The sequence below is a fragment of the Solanum verrucosum genome, unplaced genomic scaffold (assembly GCF_900185275.1).
Source record: "Solanum verrucosum unplaced genomic scaffold, falcon-dt-bn FXZP01000170.1, whole genome shotgun sequence".
Lineage (NCBI taxonomy): Eukaryota > Viridiplantae > Streptophyta > Magnoliopsida > Solanales > Solanaceae > Solanum > Solanum verrucosum.
The window spans coordinates 166,464-192,643 of NW_026020395.1; the positions used below are offsets into that span (position 1 = coordinate 166,464).

The window sequence follows — 26,180 nt, forward strand, 5'->3', positions numbered from 1 at the left end:
CAAGTACTACTCAAATTGGAAATTTTTTATTTTATATCACACACAACTGAATATCACCTAATAAAGGAAATTATTAAATTTACTAGTAGAGTGGTCTGATACTTAATATTCACAATCCATAAACTCGCAAAAAAGGCATCACAACAGAACCAATCCATAACTTTCCATCTTTCTCCTCAATATCACTTATAGACCTCAATGTCTTGCCTTCAACATCTTCTAGAGCTTCCAAAACTGTCCCGTCCTCACTTAACTTGATGGCGGTAGGGTGCAGCTCCCCTTCGTCCATTTGCTGAGGAGTGAAATGTAACATTCCAAATTTCGAATCTGAAATACTTGATACTGATCTTATTGCTTGTAGGGCTACCCAAAATTCCCCTTTAGGGTTTATTCTGATGTTGTCCGGGAACCCGGGCAACTCAACAAATACATCATGTGTTCCTGCTAAGGGACCTTTAAGCCAATACCTTAAAATTCTAAAATTTGTAGTTTCAGTAACTAGTACAAAAGATCTATTTTTACTCAACGCAACACCATTTGCAAAAGCAAGGTCACCTAATAAAACTGTTACTTTTTTAGTTGATTTAACATATTTCATTAGCCTACCAGTCGTATCACCATTCGAAAATGATGTGAGAAATTGCCAACGTTGATACTTGGTGCTTGTATCCGTGAAATAAATCACATCACCATCAATGTCAACATCATTTGTAAAGACTAAAGGCTTACCTTCGAAATTTTGAACTAATGGCGTTGCTAGTCCTCCTTTTGATCCAACAACTTGTAGTCCTAAATACGCGTCAGCAATGTATAAATCCCCTGTTTTTGTATCGAATCGTAAGCCTAATGGCCTTCCACATATATGTTCCATTTCAGGAGCAAATGGTAAGGTACAATTCTTTCGATGAGAAGAAGTAACCGCGAAATCAGCCCAAATTAATCGGTTTTGTGACCCTAATTGCAACTTGAGAATGCGTCCATCGGCTACTCCTATGTATGGACCTTCTCCTTTTGGATCGAACGCAACACTCTCTGGTCCAATAGCTCCGTTAAGATGGATAATTTTCGATTTTGAGAGAACATTTTGAGATTTATCAAAGGCTAAATTTAATGAAACAATTTGTGCAACGATGATCAACAATAATATATTTGAAGCATTCATGGATGAGATTTTTTTTTTTTTTTTTTTTTGTGATGATGTATGTCTAGTTTTTTTTTCTTCTAATTTTATAGGACATATATTTGTGTTTATATGCTTATACGGACAGACATTTAAATGTGGATATCAAAGTCATACACAGAGAGTAGACCCTAGACAATTTAATTATTAATTGTGGTCAGAAGCAAGTGGCCTTATATAAATTAGTTGGTTAGATCGATAGAAAAATGCATGCATGCAAAAGAATAAACAAGTAGGGTTACTTCGTTCAGAGTTAGGTAGGATTACTATTATGCGTTATCTACGATTTAAAGACGAGTATTATAGTTTTTCGGTTTGATTTTTTCAAAGTTCATTAGTATGTAGCTGAATGTCTTTTGAAAACAATCTCTTTATCTCTACGAGGTAGTGATAAGATTTGGTACGTATATTTTACCTTACTCAGATCTCACTTGTGAAATTTTACTGAATATATTGTACCGAATATCAAACTGGATTAGTTTGGCTCGATTTCATTTTTTTCTAATTTGGTTCTTTAGTATGATATTTTTTTTTTAGTGTGAGCTGATTAATGAGTTATTTTTTTAATTTCAAAAGGGCTATTTTTTTAGCTTTTTGTTTTCGAATAAAACTATAAAATATGAGTTCTATAGATCCACTTGTGAGATTTCACTGGATATGTTATTAATGTTATTACGTTATCTTTGTTAGTATGTACAAAATATCAAACGGAATTAGTTTGACTCAATTCATTTTTTTCTAATTCGGTTCTTTGGTATGACTTGATTAATGGAATATTTTTCTGCTCGTAAAATGAATTATTTTTTAAAACTCAAAAGGGCTGTTTTGTATTCTGAACAAACTAGAAAATACGAGTTCTAATAGATTCTATTAAGGAGTATGAGTGTATTTAATTACATAATTTGCCTTTTTAATACATTAATCTTTAATTTTAACCCTTAGCAATCAAACTTATTCTAGCAAGGTATATGTTTTTTTAAAATGTGGTACATGACTTATGGAATATTATGATGCAAGAATATAAATTTATACCTTCCAAAAAAATTATTTAACGTGAGAGGCAAATATTAAAGATCAATGGGCAAAATGCAAATGACCCTTGTACAATTATTATGTTAAAAAGAGTAAGCATTTTAATTGTTTTTTTAATCAATAAATAGAGGTTGTTCCTAAGGCAGGCCAAAGGTAACTATTTTGAACTGTATGACATTATTTATAGGTCGGCCAAAGGTAACTATTTTGAACTGTATTGTCATTATTTAATGGTAGGCCAAGGGGTAGCTATTTTGAACTGTATTGCCATAATTAGTTACTCCATATATAATAAATAAAAGATAATAGTGCGTCAAAAACATATATAAAATATTATTATTTTCGCAAATCTTATATTTGAACAATCAAATGTTTATATTTTTTATCAGGTTGTGGTGCACTGGTGGAAGTGTTTCACCTTTAACCAGAGATTTCGGGTTCGGGCCCTGGGTATGGAGAAAATCATGTTGGGGGTGCCACCCCCGAATAGGTCCCGCAGAGCGCAATCCAAATTTAGTCGGAGTTCCAATGTGGGTTCCGGACACCGGATGGAAAACCAAAAAAAATATTTATATTTTTTATTTAAACTATCACCAACTATATATTTATTAAAATGCCAAATTAACTGATGAGACAATTAGTGTTGTTGTAGTCAATAGTGGATGCATAATTTTCATTAAGGAGATTCGAAAAATAAAAATGTATAGTGCTTGAAATTTGAACTTCGAACCCCAAAGTAAATTTTAAAATGTCTAAACCACTAAATCAACCTCTAATCTTATGTTCAAGAAAGGTTCTAAATCTATATATACACATTAAAAAATTCAAATAATATTTCTATATAGTGTATTTTTTGTCAAGGAAGCTCGGGTGAACCCCTTGCTAAGATCCGCCCCTGACTGCAACAGTGATGATAACCAATACTTTCTCTGTTTCAATTGTTTATCCTATTTTTTTTAGTCTATTTAAAAAAGAATATCTCATTTTCCTTTTAAACATTTTTTCAGTTACAACTATCTACATTAGACATGGTTAAGGGCAGTATGAGATCTACATATATATCTTTAATTTATTAAGAGCATAAGATTCAATTATTTTATTTTTCTTAAACTTCATTTCAAGTTAAAAAAGGACAAACAAATTTGAAGCATTCATAGAGCATACGTGTTTAATTTTCCAGTGATGAGATTTATGTCCAAGTTTTTTTTTGAGCACTGCTAATTGGCAAGACAGAATTTTGGCACGAATTGTCAAGACACGGCTAAATAACGAAAATGTCCCTTTGGCTTCAAAACCACTTGTATTTCCCTTCAAAAAAGAAAACCACTTATATGAGGCTTTTGTTGGCTGTCAAATGTACAAATGGGACTCATACCTTAACTATTTCATTTTCTTTCATCTTCTTACTCTTTTCATTCATTTTTAAAAAAAATCCTTCGACTTTCTTTTTTCCTCCTCTACGTTGCTTCAATTGTCAGAGTTATAAAGAATTTTTAAGACTTGTCCAAAATATCTAATATGCATATTTTACGGTATTATTTATTTGAGAGAAAAAATAAAGTGAATGTGGCGAGAAAATTTCGAATAAATTTTTGAATGAAATGGAAGAAATTGAAGGTAATGAAATTACAAATAAAAAAATCGTAAAATTTTGCGTATTAATTTCTTGAACCTTTTATTTTCCTGTACGTATTTTATAGAATGATATATACGAAATATGAGAATTTAGATATTTTGTTTTGTGTTTGTTTATAAAAGATTATACATTAATTTTTTATATATAACTTTTTTCATCATATATTAAAAAAAATTAAAATTAAAAAAATGTTATAAATATTTTTAATTTTTTTTTTATGTTCTATTCAGGTCTTTCTCTTTATAATAATCAAGTTATTTGCATTTACTTCGTATTTTAATTTATATTTTTATTTTAAGAATGTCAAGAATGAATTTTCATGTTCAAAATAACTTATGTCTTTTTAATTGATTATTTTTATTTAAATCAAACATCATCAAGACATAGTATATCACAACTAAATTTTTAACTTTTTGTAAAAAAATAAAATCGTTGAAACAAATTTATTATATTTCTCAGAAATAATTAAATTCTTAGATAATGCATACATTTTTTGAAGGATCCTATATATAATTAGATCAATTTCTTACATTATCAAATATATTCTAATCGACTAAAACCAAATAGAAAAAAAATAAAAAAATTAAAGTGATAAAAAAATCGACTTAATTAATTTGACTTAATTTCAACGTTTGAAAAATCAAATTATCGACCAAAACCAAATAGAAAAAAAAATAAAAAAATTAAAGTGATAAAAAAATCGACTTAATTAATTTAACTTAATTTCAACATTTCAAAAATCAAATTAATTTATTTAATAAAAATTTATCCAAACTAAATCACAGCTAATTCTACTAAAAATAATTAAATTTCAGCATTTGATAAATAAACTAATTAATACGAAAAATAATAAAATTACAAAAAGAAACGGAAAAGAAGAAGAAGATATGGAGTTGGAGAAAAAATATAAAGAAATGGAGCGTTTTAGCTTCTTCTTTTTAGTGGGACCCAATTTCCACTTGGCAAAATATGAAAGGATCTAATACAAGTATAGTCTGGCACGTAATAAGTGTGCCTCACACATAATAAAATTTTTCTTAAAAGTATTAAAAGTGGTTTTACTTTTGAGGGTAATTTAGGTACACGAAATAAATGAATTTATCCAAATGCCTTTAACTTTTCACCAAAATTACGAAAATATCTGATTTTTGTTGCTCATGTCATTTCGTGCCAAAAATCTTTCTTGCCAATTATATTTTCCCTTTTTTTTTTTTCTTTTTATAGGAGCTAATTGTACGCATCAAGTGGATTGACTTTTAATCATATTGGACCTCAAAGTTATATAATATCCTACGTACAATAAATACAGATTTAGTGCTGGACAAGTTAGTAATTGTTGTCAGAAGATAAGCAAGCTGTATTTAATAATTATCTATATATATCAAACTTTTTAATTCTATCAAAAAATTAAATGCATTCATACTGAAGATAAAACAAGTTAGTAAGATTTGAAAAATTTATGTAATATTGATTATTTGAAAATATAGAGCTTTTTCTGGGATTCAATGGGCGAAAGAATATCTATTAATGAAATTGACATATCTTGAGTGGAAGCCTTAGTCTGACTCCTTGAACTGAGGCATTTCTGGGTGTTAAGCATAAATGGAAAGGTTTAGGTTGATTAAATTCCCCTCAATCCCACTTAGAATAGGCTAAAACGACATAGTAGGGTGTATGCGTGAATGAGAAGGCTTAGGTTGACTAAATTTCCCTTAATCTCACTTAGAATAGGCTAAAACGACATAATAAGCTGCATGTATTTGGTACAAAAAAAATATTTATTTCAAAAAATAAGCGCATTTTTTAGATATACTTATTTTCTTGTGTTTGGTAAGCAAGTAAAAAAATAATTATTTTACAAATATTTAATTTGAATACATATGAGACAAAATTATGAAGGATGGGGTCAAGATAGGTGACAGACGTGGGTGGGGATTGGCGTATGGTGTGGTAGGGGGCGGAGCTACTGTATAGGGTAGGGTGGGTAGTTGTGAGGGTGTAAATTAAAGAAGGCAATACGACTTGTTTTTCCTACTTTCATTGAATAAATTATTTTTCTTATTTTCAAGAAGTTGCTTGTTTTTCTAAAAAAAGTATTTTTTTTAAAGTTTTAACCAACCGAACATAAAAAAAAGAAAAACTTTGTTCACATCAAACACACCCTAAATGTAAAATAATCTATATATAATATAAAGCCAAATGTAGGCAAGGATGATGTGGCACCTCTCTACGGCCACCATTGCTATTTATCTTTTTTCTCATTTTTCTCTATTTTTTCTTATTTTTTAATCAAAGAACTAATCATATTCTATCCTATTTATTAAGTTTCATTAAATTTTATAACAACCATATTAATTTATTATGGCACCTCTTTATGGTCTAGAATATTATTTATCTTTAGTCTTCCCTTCTTCTTTTTTTTTTTTTAAAAAAAAATCCTTTCATTATTAATTTGCTTAATTATAAAAGTTATATATATATATATATATATATTATTGTATTGGAAAAGTAAATTACTTAATTTATTATAAATAGATTTTTTTTATTAATGTAGGAACATTAACATCAAAAAAATTAAACTCTCCACATTCTTTTTTTCTATTTGTTTGTCTCACTTCTAATCATGAAATGATAATATTTTTTTTATATTTTTTTAAAGTATTTTTCTCTTTATTTTTTTAATTTATTCACAAGGAGTTATTACCCATGACTTGCCCCTCTTTAATTTTATTCTTAATAATATTCATAACTCCCATAATTTTTATGTCCATAACCTCCAAACTTAAATTTGTAAGTCTATGATGTCTTATGGTATTCCTCTATTTTGCCTATAAGTTCATATTAGTTTCATGAAAATTACATTCAAAATTATCTTTTCTCTTCTTCATCATATTTGTTTGGTTTGTAACAAAATATAAGTACATGAAGGTAAGAAATATTTCATTGCAAATCTTTATTTTTTTCATTTCCTCTATTTTGTATAAATAAATTCATATTTATTTTCATGAAGATCCACATACAAAATTATAATTTCTCTTCTTCATCACATTTGCTTGTGAATTAACTAACCAGTAACAAAAAAGAAGTACATGAAGGTAAGATATATTTTATTCTCAAGTCTTTTTCTTTATTTTTATGTACTTAGACATGCTTTCTTAATATTTTATTTATGTTTGTATTATCATTCATCAAGCAAGTATGATTAAAAAAAAATGCCTCTGTAATTCTTAACAATGTGTTGTCCGTGCAATTGCTCTTTCTAATAGTTAATTTTTCAGATATAATATAGTTTGATTATAATATTTGTTAGATTTCAAGAAATGATTATTATTTAGTATTGTTAGTACTATTTAAAAAAAAAATACAAATATACTACATATAGTTTAAATTTCTTTCTTTCTTGTGATATAATTATTTTTAATTGGCATATGGTATTTTTTTATTCAGTTGGTATAATGAAGAGTTTGACATATGAAGCAAAATATGGTGGCGGATCTACTTGCAAAGGAAGATGGTAGAAGGAAAAAAAATGAAGCATAATTAGAGATTATTTTTGCTATATTTTTTTTTTTTCACTTTGACTTGGATTAGTAACTTAGTTACTTTTGCTTGAATTTTTTAAATTTTGGGTTGTATAAATAATTTAGCTAAATGTATTGTCAACGCTAATCATTTGATCCTTTACTATTCTACTTTTTCTTTGTTATGAAGCAAAATTAATATAATTATCACAATTCAACAACAAAAAAACTATGATGATTAGGAGTTTCATTTTTATTATACTTGCAAAAAAGGTAATTGAAAAATAAAACATTAGTTTCATGATGCCATTTTTTTTTTGCGTATGTCACAATTTGTTTTTGTCATCATCCTTTTTGGTTTGAAATGTATTTATAGTTTTTATGCAGTCACCAATTATTATATTTTCTTTGTTCATTTTTTTGTATTTTGACCCCTTATTTTTATTTATTTATTTTACAAATAAAATCAATGCGTAATTAGTAATACATTTAATGTCTAATAATTAAAATTATACATTTAAATTATTTATAACTCATGTCTCTTCATCTTACTTGTAACTTCTAATATTAAATATTACTCATAACTATTGTATGTTTCATTTTTCATAATTCTTAATAATATTTAATTAATGTTTAAAAAATTATAATAAACAAATGTAATAATAAAGACATAATAAAAATTTCAATTTTATTTTTACGAAATCAGAGTTTGAATAGAAAATTAGTTCTCCTACAAAAGATAGAGGAAGTTAAAACATATAAAATATTTACAACGTAATACAATATATTGTTATTTCAACATATTACCTCTTATTCCATTTACTTCACCACGATGAATATTTTGTTCTACTATATACATATACAAAAAAATACATTATATTTTATATGTTTAAAAAAAAATGAAAAAACGTATGATATTGCAGATGATCAAGAGAAATATTAATATTATTTATATATTCGATACTAACCTAAATATAAATATTACATATTATTATCTTATAAATATTTCATATAACCGCGCGAAGCACGAATACTTTCACTAGTTAAATAAAAACCTGAATTAGTACACAGTATTATTAAAGCATAACTATTAGTCACGCCATCAAAATTTAACAAGCGCAAAACACAAATACTTTAAATTAAAGCATTTTACTAGTAAAAAAAATCGCCAAAATCCTAATATGATTACCAACATTATTATTCGGAACAACAATTCTTTTTCCATTAAATTCATAGAATAAATAATTTTACATATCTTTTCAAAATTTCAATAATGAATTCTACCAATTATTATAGAACAAGTCAATGCTCACATTATTAAAATTTTGAAATATATGTCACGTCTTTCAAAACCCAACAAAAAACTACTTCACATTATATGGGAAATTTTTCAAAAGAGCATTATTTTAGCTTTTAGTGGGACTCCTTTGCAACAGTTTCATTATTTATTAAAAATGTCATTATTTTAGTTTGTTAAGGGATTAGTTATGTATTTATTTTATTTTGATTAATTTGAAAGAATACAAATAATTAATAACAGAACAGAGAAAATCATGAAACAAAAAAAATCAAAAGAGGTAAAAAAGATTTTAAATACAAATCAGTTCCGTTTTGAAAAGAGCATAAATAGCCATATTTCCGTCGAACGTTTTTTTGCTTTCTTCTTAAGAACATAAAAAAAAAATTAAAATAATTTAGTTTGTCTTCCGAATCATTCATCTGATAACTTTCAAAACTTCTTCAAGTTGAATACGACATATTTTTTAAACAGAATTTTTCAAAATTGAGAACTATAAATTTGTCGCATCCAGTGAACAATCGAAAAACAATTAGGTATTTTTTTTGACTTTTTTATTTGTTTGGATGAGATATTCGTATATGTCGAGTACAAGAGTGTTGTTTTTTTCCGATTGAATCAGTGAAATCTTTGTATGCATTGGGATTTATAGTTTTTTTCGAATGTTTTGTATCCAAATTATGATGTATAACGAATGAAATTGTTTTTTTTTTAGTTTAGTAGCTGTTTTTTCTATTTGAATGCATACAATAATTTATATCCCATTAAATTAATGTAACTAATCGATCATGAACTATATGTTGAATACAACAATATATGAATACAAAAATGAGATGAAAATACAAAGTTATAAATACAAAGTGAGATTGAATATAAAGTTGTGAATACAAAAGAAATTAAATACTCTCTTCATTTGAAATACAAAGTGACTTTGAAAGGTAAAGTAGGCACATAAAATACAAAACTTGTTGATATACAATTAGGTTGAATACAAAACAAAAGAGAAATACAAACTTGTTCACATATAAATTGAGATTGAAATACAGAATGAATACCCAATAAAATACAAAATTGTTAGCATACAGTTAGGATGAATACAAATTAAGAAGGAAATACAAACACGTTGGTATACTAATTGAGATTGAAATACGATGCAACCCTTGGGTAATACACAAATCAAATAAGGGAAATTCTCCAAAATTTTGAATATTATTTGGTATACCTCTAGTAATTCTGATTGAATCAGTCATTGTAGACAATCAGATGCTTTCCCCGTAATCTAAAACCCTAAAAGCAGATTTTGATATTATCAAATTTTAAAATGTATTAAATATCAAACAAAACAAACATATATATGAATTTCTAGAATCTACAAAATCTGAAAAATTAAAAGAAAATCACAAAAAAAAAATGAAATTAATAAATATATGATGAATATTTAAACAAAATCACATAAAGATTGGAAAAATTGACTGAAAATCAGTAATGTATAGAATCAGTGATTTAAACATCAAATAAAAAAAATCAAAATTGATAATGGAAATTACCTTGTCAACCGAGAAATCTGCTTGAATTAATAAAGAGAATTTGTTTAACAATAAAGAAAATTTCTTGATGAACAACAATTTAGCACTTTGAAGAAAGATAAACTTGAAACGTGAAAGGTGGGGAAGAAATGTGAAAGTTGGGGAAGAAACGTGAATGGTGATGAAAAAAGGTTAATAGTATTGGTTTAATTTATTTTTTTCACTTTAAACGGTTATTGATATATAATTTGGTCTAATATAGGACTCTTTCCATAAATAAAATTAATTAAAAATACTAAAATCTGAATACATATTATTTTATAAAAATATTGTCATTCTGCCATTTTAAATAAATATTTTAAAGTATTATTATTTTGACTAATTATGTTAGGTATTATGACTTAATTGCTAATATTTAGTTTAAATGTACATACAAACATTTAAACGTGAACCTTAAATCATAGAGAAAGTAGATACTAGACAAGTTAGTAGTTGTCTTCATATGCCAACTGCCAATGTCTGCTATAATGTCCTTTTCTGATTGATATACATAACAACAAGCAAGTGGTATATTTAATAATGACATAATATATACAGACATAATGAGTGCGTCTAGACATCTACAACGACGTAAGCAGAATTTCACGAAAGGTATCCAAATTTTGAATAGTAAACTAGAAAAAGAAATAACTCTACAGGGATTCAATCTTACATCAGTCGTATACTTCTGCAACCAATTGTCACCGATCTACTGTTCACTTCACGTCAAATTTAGCGTCTTTTATTATCTTATAACAAGGAATTGATAAAGTAAGATTTAACGTATATATATAATGTAATTTTTTGATGTAGTTTGTCCAGTTGAACACTCTAACACCACCGTAGTTGTAATGACATAGCCCGCTAGTGATATTGTCCGCTCTGAGCCTAGGTCCGCACGACTTTAAAACGTGTCACTAGTTGGTAAGGTCTGCTTATTTATATATCCAACATCTCTTCTGTGTTTTGTCGATGTGGACGTCTTATCTTAAGATGGGTTTCACATACACCCTTTCTATGGACTCAACGTCTTAAGCTCAGTTGAACTCAGGCCCACATCGACAAGACTGACACGTGAGTGACTCTGATACCATTTGTAACGGCCTAGCCCGCTAGTGATATTATCAGCTATGGGTCTAGGCCCGCACGACTTTAAAACGCGTCACTAGTTGGTAAAACCTACTTATATACCTAGCGTATCTCTTGTGTTTTGCCGATGTGAGACTTCTTATCTTAAGATGGGGCGTCACAGTAACTTCGCCCCACTTCAATTTAATATAAGTATGTTTTACCAATAACTTCGAAAATGTACATCTACATATATACTCATTTAAAAGCGTATATTTTAGAGGATGAAGTGTTAATGAGGTTAACTTAAACCAAGTTAATTAAGATGTTTGAATGTACATTTTTGAAGTTGAATGTTTAATTGTCAATTAAGATCAATCAAGATTTTTCTTGGTAAACATAGTACTATTTGGTATTGTATAAAATTTATATATCAACACTTATAGAACGGCTTTCTACATAATATATTTTTCATTTTGAAAAAAGTTAATTTTCAAGGAGATTTAACACAGTTTTTAGAGAACAAATCTTTATACGTGCATTTAGTTTTAATTTATTGAATTTGTATTAACTTTTAATTAGTGGAGTAGCATATCTATGATATGTCGAATTAAAATAATTTAATATCTTTTTTTAACATTAAGAAATGAAAAAAATATTTTTGAATAGTTTTTGCTATAAAAGTCAAATCATATTTAAATGTTAAATATTATTATAGGTATAAAAAAATCGATCGTTACAAAATTCAAAAAAGTGTCAAAAACAAACAAAATTGTTATTAAGAGGTCTGATTATTGTTTGGTTTTTTACGTATATTTTAGTTTGTGATGGCTAGTTTCTTTTAGGGGATTCAAGATAAGATCTTGATTGATATTACATCCAGATTGTAGTAAGTGTTGTCTTGTTTATATTAAGGAATTCATTTATAAGGTAGCGTGAGTGAATATTAAGAGATCGAGTAGAGGCGAAACTATTGAAGACAAAATGCATTTCATGATATAGAGGAGACAAATTTTGCCATGTGTAAATTATTATTATTTTTAAAAATATATTATATTTAAAAAATAAAGTTATTTGATACTTGTGTTATTGAGACAAAATAAAATTTAGTGAATTTATCGGAATGTACACAAGCTACATCAGAGCTATACAATCATAAAAAACAGAACATGAAAAGTATAATTTATTTTTGTTCCATCAATCACGTCTAAACGAAAAGCAAATTATAAGAAAATTAAATGACATCAAATTTCTTTCATTTCAATAATAATATTATTATCCGCGCTTCACACGATCTTAAATAATAAATTTATATTCTCTAATAATAGTGTCATAAATTTTAAAATTCATTATTAGTTTATAATTTAATAATTAATCATCTTTACACAATTCTTCTAACATTTCTATATAAAATTCTTTAGTAGAAAGAATTTGTTAAAAACATTTTTCACTTCCATTAAAAACTTTTCGACCTAATATGGATAAACCTCTTTGACTTAAAATTTAAAAAATAACTATGACAAGGAGAAAATATTGGTAATATATCTATATATATATATAATAAGCCACAATGCAACTATCATTCTAACTATCTTGTTAGCTTTCAACCAAAAGCTAACAAGATTTTTAGTTACATATTTATTATTTAGTTAAATAATAAATATGTCATTGTATGAGCTATTTATTACTCATTCCTTTTGAATTTGTTAATTTGATTTTGATCTGACACATAGTTTACGAAAGTAAATTAAATTTTGAGAAAAAAATTAACTGATACTTGAAGTTGTCCCAGATTTTCAAAAAGACTCTTTAACTTTGTGCGCGTCCTATTACCCCACAAAACATTCAAAATCACAATAAATACACATTTTTTACACAATATTTCCACTTTGGACAAAAATATCATTCGAATGTGCAATTTCTTAAAAACAAAAAGTCGGACCCATTATTGATGTATTGAAGGATGCTTTGGTAATTTCCTATGATGAATTCGTTTTGTTTGTATCTTTTAAATTTATTTTACTATACTAAATAATTGTATAAAATATTATGAATCACGATAATTAATTACTTAAATATTTAAAAGATATAAAAATATATAAAAGATCTGATTGACTCTTCAAATTTTACTGGCGACACATAAATTGGGACAAATGAAATAATATATATTATTTGAAAATTTCTTAGAAAGTTCTATAAATTACAGTAATTAACAGCTACAAATATTTCAAAGACAAAAAAAATTGATTGAATCTCGAAATTTTATTAGTACCACATAAATTGAGAAAGAAGAAATAACCTTTATTATTTCAAAATTGCGTAAAAGATATTACAAATCATACAACAATAATTAGGAATTTAGAATGTTAAAAGACATATATATTTTTTTTTTTACCATAGTTAACAATAATTAAAAATTTAAACTATTTTAAATTAATATTAAAGTTTGATTAACTCTTTAATTTTATCTTTGTCACATAAATTGAAACAAAAAATGATACATATTGGGCCCGTGCTAGCACGGGCTCCGATGTCTAGTAAAATAATAAGCATGAAACTTAAGATTGTTGACACCCAATTTTGGACCTCCACAATATACATTAATCATCGAGCTTCTTCAATTTAAATGATTTAAAATAATTAGTTTTATAAAATCTCAAAAATAGTTTGCAAGTTATTTTAAATATTTTTTTCACTTTTTATAAAAAAAATTTAATAATATTTATGTTTTAGATAATTTTATATATAATTATTACATTTTATAAATATTCAAAAATCATCTCAAAAAAAAAAGATTTTGTTTTGTTTAAATATTTTATCAAATTAGTTTAGTTTAAGTTACGATTATATTTTTTATTTTATTTTTTGAAATAATTTAGTTTATAATTAAGTTAATTATTTTTATTGTGTTAAGATTAAGAAGCTCGTTAGTTAATTATATTAATTCGTCTTATTTGAGTTTTAGCCAATTTTTTCTTATTTAAATTCAAAATGGCTATTTTCTTAATCTCAATCGGCTATAATTGAAATTCATTATAACGAACCCAGTCCAACGAACTCCAGCTCGCACGCGTCCCTCTCTACTTATCCTCTCGTACAAGCAATGTACTCGAATCAGCTAGGTGTTGCAATCTCATGTGTTCTTCGTATTTGCTTGAAATCGTGCAGCTCCTATCAATTTTCCGTTGCCCTCCAACGTTCTCCTTAAGAAGAATTCAAATTTTGAATTCAAAATGGTTCCGATTTCCCCTCTTTTCAATCCTAATTCCCATCTATATAAACCTCCTCTCTATTCATTGTTGGGGGTTGGGGGAAAAAAGTTAAGTTTATCTTGAACAATCAACCTTTACACTTAAGAAATTCTAATACAATTTTCTAGTTCTAAGCTCTAAATAGGGTCTCTATTTGAAGCCGTTTCGAATATTCTAATCTATTGCTCAAGTTTTGAAGTCGTATTTAGTGTAGAATCGTTGCTCCCCTGTTCGATCCGTCCCTGTTTCGCTGCCCGAAAAAAGGTATCACCTTCTTCTTCATAATGTTCTTTCCACCTCTGCTTCTATCTCGAAATGACTCTTTAATGTTTGAAAAGTTTTTACTTTGTGTTTGTTTGCTGTTAGTTGCTATTTAGTTTAGGATATTTCGATATGATGTATATATTCTTAGTTGTTTCCTTGAGTCGACATAATATCAAGCTAAGGCTTTGGTTATTCGCTGTTGTCTCTATGATATTTTATTTGAAGTTCTGTTTTGTTGATTTCCCTTATTGAGCTTGCTTCTTGAGTGTCGTTGAATCTGTTTTATTCCGTAATACTCGACACCATATCTTTCATTCTTTCACCTCAAGTTGAACAAATGAACTAAGATGTCAATATTCTGAGTTCGTGTGTTGTATTTGTTGTTGTTTCAAGTTCATATATCGCATCTGTGACTGTTCGTTTTAATTATTTACTTGGTTGTTTTGTTGAGTCATTATTGAAGTGTAAGCTTTATTTTCCATTCTCCAAAATCAGCATATTAGTTGTCTATTGTTAGAATCCATGTTAAAGTCTATTTGCTTAAACTTGATCCAAGAATGGGGGTTAATAATAGATTTCTAAGTTCTGTCGCCTCACCCTTTTACTGTTCCGAGCTTGTTTCATCTTAGCAATGGTTAGTTGCGTATGCTGTGATTTCTAATCTTGATTCTGTTTAGGTGTAGGAACCTTAAAATCAATCAATATAGTATGCTTGTGTCACAGTGTGTAATTGTGTTACTGGTAGCTTATTAAATTTTCCTAATAGTATATCTTTATGTTTATTTCTGTAGCTTTGGTGGGTATTGTATATTTGAATCTAATATGCATGAGTTTTAAATTATTTCTTAGTGTTAAGCTCTTGTTCACTTGTATAAAATGTGAGAGTCCAAGTTTTGATGTTATTTGTAAAAGTTTTTCTCCTCTAAATTAGTAAATGCTTGTCCTCTCTGTTAAGTTGAGCTCGTGGGTTGCTTTTGTCAACCATGAAAAGGAATTGATCCTTATCAAGTTTATATTTATGGGGAGTGATGTAGTAATATTTGTTTTCTAGTGCAAAGTTTGAATTTTTGTTTGGTTGATTATATTAGTCTAATTTTACTTTATTGTGAAGAAGGAAGATTACATGTTAGTAATTTCTTTTACCAATTTGAGGTCAACAGTAATCTAGTTGAGTCGTTTGTTTGGCATGTCATTGTTTCTTTTTCTTTCTTGGAGTTATTATCCCGAAAGTGTCTTATTGCCCCATTTATCATGAGTATTACTTATGTATTTTATTTGTTTTGCCGCATGTGATATATGTCCGAGTTCATTATGAACTCCTATCGCCTTCCCCTTGCATTTCGGGAGAGCCATAAAGGCATAAATTACGCCTTCATCGAGTCTGCCAATCCTCAAAAATTGACGAACAAGAATTGGAGCTGATACAGATTTGTGTACACTAGGCGTAGTATACGAAATGAGAAAAGGGGAGAAAAGGCCCATTCTTTATTTTAAAAGTTGTATTTTGTTACTTTGGGCCTGAACCCTTGTCATTTTAATTGTTATTACGTGTTAGTTTAGGAGAGGTGGGAACATTGGGCCTAAGGCCCAAAAGAAAAATATTTTCTTTATGTTAGACTAAGACAGATGCAGGTGGTATGAATGGGCCAAAGACTCAAAACGAGATTAAGCCCAAGTACTGGCCCAGGCGGACAGAAAACCATTCTTGGGCCCAAAACACTCTCTCTCTCTCTCTTTCTCTCTTTATTTTATCTGTTTCGTATTTGTTTAATTGTTTATTTGCTAGTCGATTTTAAAGTTGTCCTAATTCGATTTCCCCAAAAAAGATAGTCGTTTCTAGATTTTCTAAAGACTAAATAATCATTATTTTACTACTTAAGTTACTTTGAAAAAATATTTTATTTAAGAATCCCTTATACTATATCTCCCTTCCCCTTAAAAAATAATAATAAATAATTCAAGTCTTAAGTTGTTTATTTCCTAAACTTGTGAAGCATGCTTTTATTTTGAAATCAATTAGCCAAATAGTTAATTACTGGATAATCGCATGTTAAGCGGATGTTCTAGATGCTTTAAAACTCTTCCTAGAACGTTAATATGAACCCCGAACCCCTTTAGTATTTTCATTAGATTTTCTGTTTTTAATCTTTTGAAAAAGTAGTTTTCTTAATTTTTCTTTAAAAATTAGGTGGCGACTCTTAAAATCAGTCTAAGTTTATTTTTAAATCAAACAAAGATGTCGTAAGTTTTTTTTTCCTTCCTCCAAAATTTACTTATTTCTTAATGTAAGTTGTTTATAATTTTATTTATAAGTAGAAAAAAATGAAATGAAACAAAGGAAAGATAAAATAAATTTATAGTCTTCATGAGATCAAATTTCCTAGTATCTTTTTATTTTTCTGGCACTTGTCTTTTTCTTTCATTTATTTTCTATAGTATATAATTATTCAAATTTCTAGTTATATTCAATTTTCTATTCAACTTCAATATTTTAATATTTAAGATATTATTTGAACAAAAAAGAAGAGAGAAAATATAAAACTTGCAATATCATTAATGGCAAACAATAAAATCATAAAAGTAATAGTTACATTTCATGAATTCAATGCTAATTATTATTATTTTGACCGTGCATGTAACACCCCGTATGCTAGAAGGACCAAAATGCAGATTTTCAGAAGTTGTAGGTGCCACCAACGGACTGTAGGTGGGGTTCGTGGTTGGCCACCTGCAACTCCCTCCCCAGAACCCTAGAAAAATTTAGCTAAGTCCAGAACCACCCCAGGACCTACGGACCGTAGGTGGGACCACGGTCCATAGTCCAAACCTCCCAGAACCCATCCTCTGAAGCCGAACGACGGCTGACCAGGACGGACCGTAGGTCCATTCACAGTTCGTCGATCAGGCCCGTCGTTAGCCCCGAAAGTTTTAAGTCAGGGATCGTTTGGTCTTTTTCCCTATGCATTTGGCACCTAAACTACGTCGTTTTGGTCAGTTTAAGCCTAGTAACTAAATCAGAACTTACCCTAGTCAATTTATTCTCCCAAAATCTATCAAACCAGAGCAAAAGAAGAAGAAAACACTCGACCAAAACCATTGCAAGAACACAACAAGTTCCCTTCAGTTCCAACCCCGAAATCGAAAGATTTCTCCATGAAATTCATTACCAGGTATGTGGGATTTCACTAGTGGGTTCCTTTCATCCACTAGGTCCTTAGAATTCAGTCAGATTCTTGATTCCCTTCATATTATCTAGACCTACGGTTTCTTGAACTTTAAAATATTGTTGTGATTTAGCTGTTAGAATATCCCTAATCAAATTTTCATGTTGTCGTAATACTGTTGCTTAGTTCCTTGCATGAAATTCAGAACCCTAGTTGTGTAGATTCGTCTAGTTCATGAATTACACTAGTTAGGACAGATAAACAGATATACATACCTTAGTTTTCAAATGTTTCACTACCAGTATTTAATGTTGCATATTCAGTTAGCATGTCAGAATATTGAGCTATTCAGTATATTTCAGTTATGTTGTATTGTACATATTTCCAGTTGGGAGTAGGCTTAACACCGAGTTGGACTAGGGCCAGTCACCCTCATAGTCCTAAAACTACGTTCCCCCGTAGGTTTGTAAGTCCCCTCTGTAGACATCAATTTTAGCGATCACGCTAGCATGCCTCTATACCCTTGACAAGGTATATTGCGTCCTCTCGATAGGGTATATACATCGGACTCCACGTTTAGCTCACATGGTTTATGTCGATTAATTGTAGCTCCCACAGTCAGATTCTAGTGCATTGACCAAGTTCCCAGTTATATTTCAGTATTCAGCTTTAGCATGTTATGTACTTGGTCATTGCATTCAGTTAGTTCATATTCAGTATATCTCAGTATCTTTATCATGTTCAGATTATATCATTGCTCAGTATGCTTTGTTCAGTTATATGTTTGTTCAGTTTTATTCTATTCTGAATGCTCAGTACCTTTCAAGTACTGACACATACTCTGCGCTACATCTTTTCGTGATGTAGGTTCATGTCCTCAGCATTCAGATCACGTGTAGATCGGTTCCCAATCCGTATTCAGCACCATCATTGATGAGTTCTCATTCTTCGAGGAAGATAGACATGTTCTTTTACATTAAGTCTTTCATTTTTAGTTTTAGTTTTGCTAGAGTTAGCTGGGGGTATGTCCCAGCATCTCTAGTTAGTTAGAGGCTTATTTCAGAGATAGACAGATTCAACTTTAATATTTTGAGTTATAGTCCAGTGTTATTAACTCTTATCCAGTATTTATATTCAGACTAGTATTGGGTATTCCCCACTATTTCAGTTTATCTCATGTTTTAAGCTTCCTCACAATATCTCTTATTTCAGTAAATGTTTGTATGCTTATGATATGCTAGTTTAGGGTTAGCTTGGGGTCACTCATGATCCTAGGTCCCGTGTTTACGTCAAGGGGTAGCCTCGGGGTGTAACAGTGCCAAATAAGTGTAATCTGTATTGGAATATTAAGAGAAAAATACATAAATATTAAATCATTATAGAAAAATAAATAAAATGAAAAAAGCTTTTGATTTTGAATGGAAAATAATCATTAATCATATTACAACAATAATATATCTAGTCAAAGAAGGGTTAAACGTATATATAACCTTAAAAGCATGAACTCCCTAACTTGAATGTTAAATTACTATAATACCCCCATCTTAAAAGAACCAATTTAGTATATACTCTATATTTTATTTTATATTATATTATATTTAATTATTTATTTGTTCTATTTTATACTAAAAGCTTAAACCTTTTCACATAGATGGATAGTGACTTCTTCGAAGGGTAGTGATTTTTTTAAAAAAGTTGTCACTTTGTTGATGAGTTATGACATTTCCGAATGGTTGTAATTTTTTGTTTGAAGGGTTGTGACTTATCTGATAAGGCATGGTAAGCACCTTTTCATAGTTCATACCATCATTTGTTGTCTATAAATAGAGGGGTTTCCTCACATTTTTAATCTATGAATTTTGTAAGATTTATATTCTTCTTCTTCTTCTTAAAACAAGGTAGATTGTGAGAATTGTTCAATTATGCAATTACACTATTTTTGTGGGTAAATTAGACATATTAAAAAAATTAATGCAACAAGAAGAATTGAATAACTCAACTTCAAACGAGAAGACTATCTAGATAATCAGTATGTACTCATTTTCATTGCTATAAATATACTTTTGCAGCAAATTATACTTGACAAGAAGTTCAATGATTTTATTTTGCAGAAAGTACAAGTTGGTGTTCAAGTTGTGAAAAACCTCAATCTATTGGAGAAAAATGATTTGATCGAAAACTTGTTTGAAGAGTCCAAATTAGATTTAATAAGTACTCCTCCGTTTCCAATTTATTTGTTGTACTTTTATATTCAGTTTAATATAGAATGTTAATTTGGGGGCGGGGGGATGTTTACGACAACAAAGTTAAAAGACATTCTTATATATTCTATATATCCTTAAATTAAAAGTCTTTTGTATTTTTAAAATTTGATATCAAATTAAAATTAGACAAATCTATATCTATCTTATTATCTATTTATATCTATACTACCTTAAAAATATAAACTACCTAACTTAAGTGTTAATTTATCATAACATGGGTATACCCTAGGGAGTCGTTTGTTACAAAGATTAATAACACAGAGATTAGTAATGCAGGGATTAGTAATGCAAAGACTAATAGTGCATTGATTAGTAATGCAAGGTTTATTTTTATCAAGTATTTGGTTCATTGTTTCCACCTCATCTTGTGTTTTGATTAAAACTTTATAAAAAACTTATTTTCAATTATACCCTTGAATTATTATGTAATTGGGTCAAGGTAGATAATTGCCATACAATTTTTTTTTATGGTCTTCTAACTAGCTGTGAGAAGAACAATTTTGTTGTCATGTTTGCTACTTTTTCACTTGAATTATTTGAAGATAAATAGTTATCATCTTAATAAAATTATCACTCACAAAAATGTCATTTTTCAGTTTAAAAAAGATAAACCATCTACTTTTAAAATCAAAAAGACGGTCAACAATGATAAAGTTGAATAAACCATCTACATTTACACATAAAAATTGCAAGTTGTAGTTTTAGTATGTATGTAATTTTTTAAATTATTCAATATACAAATAATATATATATATATTCAATTAAGATAAAAAAAAACGTCATATACAAATAAACAACTCACATTTCAAATTTGTATTGGATTTATTTAGTAACAAACAACTCTCTCTAAATAATTTTTAAGCTAATTTATTTAAATAAATTTTCTAGTACAAATATAAATCATAAAATCAACAAAATAATTAAAATGATTTGAAGGATATTTATATTTGTATCCTTTCAAGCATAAGTGTGTATATGAGAATATCCTTTCACAACACAACAACATATCATAATCATAGACACTTTACTCTCAAAGTGTTCTTAAGCATATACATAGATTTCATAAAACATGCATGAATCTCATACTTTACCTCCTTGAGGTTTCTAAGCTTTCCTTTAATCATCACATCTAGAATTCTACATTAGACATGGATATCATCATAACTCAAGTGATTCTATCACTTCATACATTCAAACATTCATGAGGTAGATTAGGTGAGTAAGGTTCTTCTACAACAACTCTATCTAATAGTCTACCATTGTCATATAAGCTTCACTCTTAAAGCCTTAACATACATAATTCAACACCTTAGTTTTACTCTCAAATCCTTAATTCTTATGTTCACCATACACACCTAGATCACAAGGCATTCTAATCACATGCTTCATTCTTAAGTGATTCTAATCATATATCATCATAAAGGTTCAATCTCAAGCCTTACTAGTCATGATCCATCACATATACCTTATTCTAATTCAATTCATGTCCACATGCTTTTATTCTTGAACAATTACTACACATATCATCAATTCTAGAAGATCATAGAATTGTAAGTGTTACTTAGTGACGTAAGTTGTTTATAATTTTATTTCTATACGTAGAAAAAGAAATGAAATGTAACAAAAAAAGATCAAATAAATGTATAGTCATTGATGAGATCAATTTCCTAGTATCTTTTTATTTTTTGGCACTTGCCCTATTCTTTTCATTTACTTTCTTTAGCATATAATTATTTAATTTTCTATTTAACTTCTAAATTTCAATATTTAAGATATTATTTGAAGAAAGAAGAAGAGAAAAGATATAACACTTGCAATAGCATTGATGACACACAATAAAATCATAAAAGTAATAGCACAAAATTATTTTGTTATATTCATGAATTCAATATTAATTATTATTATTATTATTATTATTATTATTATTCTTTTGACCATCACAAAATAAGTGTTGTCTATATAGGAATATTGAAAAAGACCATTAATTATATTATATCAGTAACATATCTAGTCAAAGGTCAAAAGAAGAGTTAAATATATATATATATATATATATATATATATATATTCAGTCAACAAAAAGAGTGTAAATGTACGCAATCATTAATCATATTACAACAATAACATATCTATTATCTAGTCAAAGAAGGATTAAATGTATATATATATATATATATATATATATATATCTAGTCAAAGAAAGGAGCGTAAAATGTATGCAAAGTTAGACTATATATATCCCATTAGAGATAGAAGTGTAGAATGTACACACACAGGGTACTATGTGTGAAGTTAGAGACTCACACGTAGTAGTCTTCAAAAAAAAAAGAGTAAAACTTCCCCCCTTCTTCCTCAAAATTCATTTTCTAGGCTTCATTGTTTGTACAAGAAAAAAGCCTTAATATTGCCAATTCACTTTTTCTGGACTCCACTCCATTTCCCCCCTGATTATAGGTAAATCTTTAACTAATCTATTCATATATTTTTTTATTATTATTTTGAGGTATGAGGGAAATATATATATATATATATATATATATATTGAGACATTGAATGTTTGCTTGTACATACATAACATTTACTCAATTTTGTTTAGAAGTTTGCCCCTTTTGTTCTTCTCAATCTGATTTGCATGCTATTGCTTTTCTGTAAACTATTTTGGTGAATCGTAACATCAATTTTAAGTTCTTTTTTAGTCCATTTAGGAACACCCTAAGAAACAATGACCTGACTAGTTTGTGACCGTAGACGATTGTTTTGCAAATTCTTGATGATACACCTATATAGAACCTGTTTGCGGTATAGAATCATTTTCTCAATTCCTCTAAAGAGTTAAAATCTAAATTGCTTATTCTAGATTACGGCTGAAGACTTGAAGAGTCCAAAAAAATGTCCTATAACTAAAACACTCATAAAAGGTACTTAAAATTTACTTTACCATATTTTAAAAATAATATCATTATTTTTCCTTATCGATCAGTGCTATGCTATAGTTACATAGGTTCCTAAGGGTCTTCAAGTTTTAGTACTAGAAAAACTATTGATTTGATGTTTTAAATCTAGCAAATAAAACAACTTCTTATGTTTATTTATTTTATTACTTAAAATGAATAGATTTTAGTAGTAACAAATTGGAACTACTTGAAAATATTCGTTGTTTTTTTTCGTGGGTTGAGCTCTATTAAACAAAGGAAAATTCGAAACAAAACACAGGGTCCGAGAAAAGACCGGACTCTAAGAGGAGTGATGTAGACAACCTATTTTATGAAGCAATTTGGGGTTTGTCAAATTTTGTGGTCAATTACGTTATTTTGATCCTCAATTGTTTCGTGAGTATGATTTGAATTGTGTTTTCTTACATGATTTGTTATAATGATTTGTTTCACTTAATTTTTTTTAATAGCGACATCACTTACTAACTCTTTTGTGTAATACTTAGTATATCAAGTAAAGTTAAATATCCATGTAACATAAATATTAATATGAGATTGTTGATGATTTCCGTACATTGTACTTTTATTTCATATTAAGATAGTTTAGGAATTCCATTTCTTCTATTCTTCAATTGATTTGACAATGTGAATAATAGTTCCATCCAAATAATTTGGAGATTATTTTAGTATTCTTCATATAGTTTGAAGATTCCTTCCTTTATATTATTTCTTATTTTCCACATGTGCTTGATGGCTTATGATGCCCTCTTTGGAAGAAATTATTGTCAAAGTTTACCGTCTAACATCCTTAGCAACCTTCTTCCTGATATAATTGATGTCATTTTAATGCATTTGCCTTTAAAGATGTTGTGAGGATAAACATCTTATAAAAAATATGGATATATCACTGTAGTAGATTTATAGAGTTGTCACTTGATAAATCTCTTCAGTTAACAAAAATTTACGGGGAGTAAGATCCTTTTTGTTTCCCAAAGAGATCTTCAAGCATCAACTTTGAAAGTCTACACCAGTGATACCTCTATTTCTTCGATAATATACTTGTCCTTACACCTTTTACAAGGCAAATGTATCAGAATGACATCAATCACATTATGGGGAAGATTGCTAATTAAAGATGTCATACATTAAACTTCGACAATGCTTTGCTTTCCTTATGAGACATCATAAACCACCTAACACTTGTAGAAAATAAGAAATAATGTGAGGCAATGAATCACCAATCTAGATGGACAATACTGAAATGATCTCCAAACTATCTAAATGAAATTATTATTCATATTGTCAAATCAATAGAAGAATAGAAATGTCACGACCCAAGGTACACCCTAGGAGTAACATGGCATATAGGACCCCGAGAGGCCCTACACAAGCCACTTAGCATACATATACATAGATTGTAGCATATCAAGAGATTTAAAAATAATATTTCATATCAAAGAGTTTATAAAACGAAGCGGAAGTCTACTAAGTCTCAAAACCTTCTATTACATCAAGAGTTACCAGGACGTAACCCTGGTGTCACGTACAATGTCTGAAAAGTAAAACTGAAAGCAATAAAGGTTCGATCCTCGAAACATGAGAACTCACCACTACTAAGTAAAAGCTGAAGGTGGCTCTTTGCCACGGGAATGAGAACCTGCAACGTTGGACCCTACATTGGAGAAAACAATGTAGGCAAGAGTATGTGTGTCACTCCTCGAGCCTACACCCTGGGCGAGACTGGTACTCGAGAACCATTGTTGGCTCCAGGTGAACCCTTGACCTAACTTAACTCTTAGCGGAAGACTTACTCATGATAAAAGAAAGTATTGAAATACAATCAAACAAAACCATCTCAACAAATAACTTAGAATGTTTTAAAGATCAACATTCAACTGGCCAAAATGGCAACTCAAGTCTCAACATAATTTTACTCTTTGGGAATACATAGTCCCCATATACTCTTTTGAAGAAATGAACTTCAGTATTTACTCTTTACTCAACTCAAAACTCAAGTCTTAAAACAAGTTTAAAGCATTTGCAAAAGACTTTTGAAAGGACTCTAAGAACTCTCTAGACTTGGCTCTTAACTTTCCTTGAATTTGAAATTTATGGATTCAAGGTTGTGATTTGTGATAGGAAAGATCTCGTGATATTTAGGAGTGTTTTTAGATAGTTAAACATGAGAAACGATTAATAAATCACTGTCTGAAAGCAAGTCTGCGACGCGGAGATGCATTTTAATATCTGGTCGCGAAATAAATTTTGAGGCAGAGAGGTCCGTGACCTCTCCGTGACGCGGAGAAAAATTCTATAAAAAGGGGAGGCAGGTCCGCAACGCGGACTAGGTTGTTAGTTTCGCCCGACTTTTTCCTTTTTCATTTTCTAACCCCAATTCGCCTAAATTCGATTCTTTTTTTTAAATTTCTTTTTAGATTCAAATACCTAGTATATGTACACAAGAATCTAATCAAACAAAACTCTAAAATCGACACAATTACATCAAGAACTCAATAATCCCAACAAATCTCAAGAACGAGAGCCAATTTCAAGAACACAATTCAAGATTATCAAACTTTCAACTTTCTAGAACGAATTTCACTGAACTAAACTTGATTGGCACATGTGTGAACAAATCCAACGCTATGAAAGTCTCACATACCTCTTTAGGGATCAACCCTTGGCGAAACGACTTCGATTCCGCAAGAAATCTCCAAGAACGCCTTGACTTTTCTCCTATTTTCTCCTTTTTTCTCTTCCCTCAAAACCCGAGCGCAATTCTTAACTGCGTAAACTGAACTAACTCAGTTTAAACCCCAAATATCTTGCTAAAAATGAAATAATTTAATTGGGTAATGAAAAGACCAAAATACCCCTTTAAAATCCTGTTAACCTTCTTTATTTTGACAGATCAACTTTGAACAGGCATATCTCCTTCATACAAGCTCGAAAATTAGCAAACTTGGTGGCGTTGGAAAGATAATTTAAAGACCTTTCATTTGATA

At 28.9% G+C, this 26,180-nt stretch overlaps 2 protein-coding genes across 2 annotated transcripts in view; one reads left to right on the top strand and one right to left on the bottom strand.

Moving 5' to 3' along the window:
* Positions 1-26,180, top strand: part of LOC125839291 (uncharacterized) — a 44,285-nt gene that overhangs the window by 10,593 nt on the left and 7,512 nt on the right. The gene's annotated exons all lie outside the window — the stretch shown is intronic.
* LOC125839290 (protein STRICTOSIDINE SYNTHASE-LIKE 10-like) lies at positions 103-1,162 on the bottom strand. Its single transcript, XM_049518269.1, has one exon. It carries the CDS (start codon positions 1,160-1,162, stop codon positions 110-112), a length of 1,053 nt encoding a protein of 350 aa, XP_049374226.1. The 3' UTR covers positions 103-109.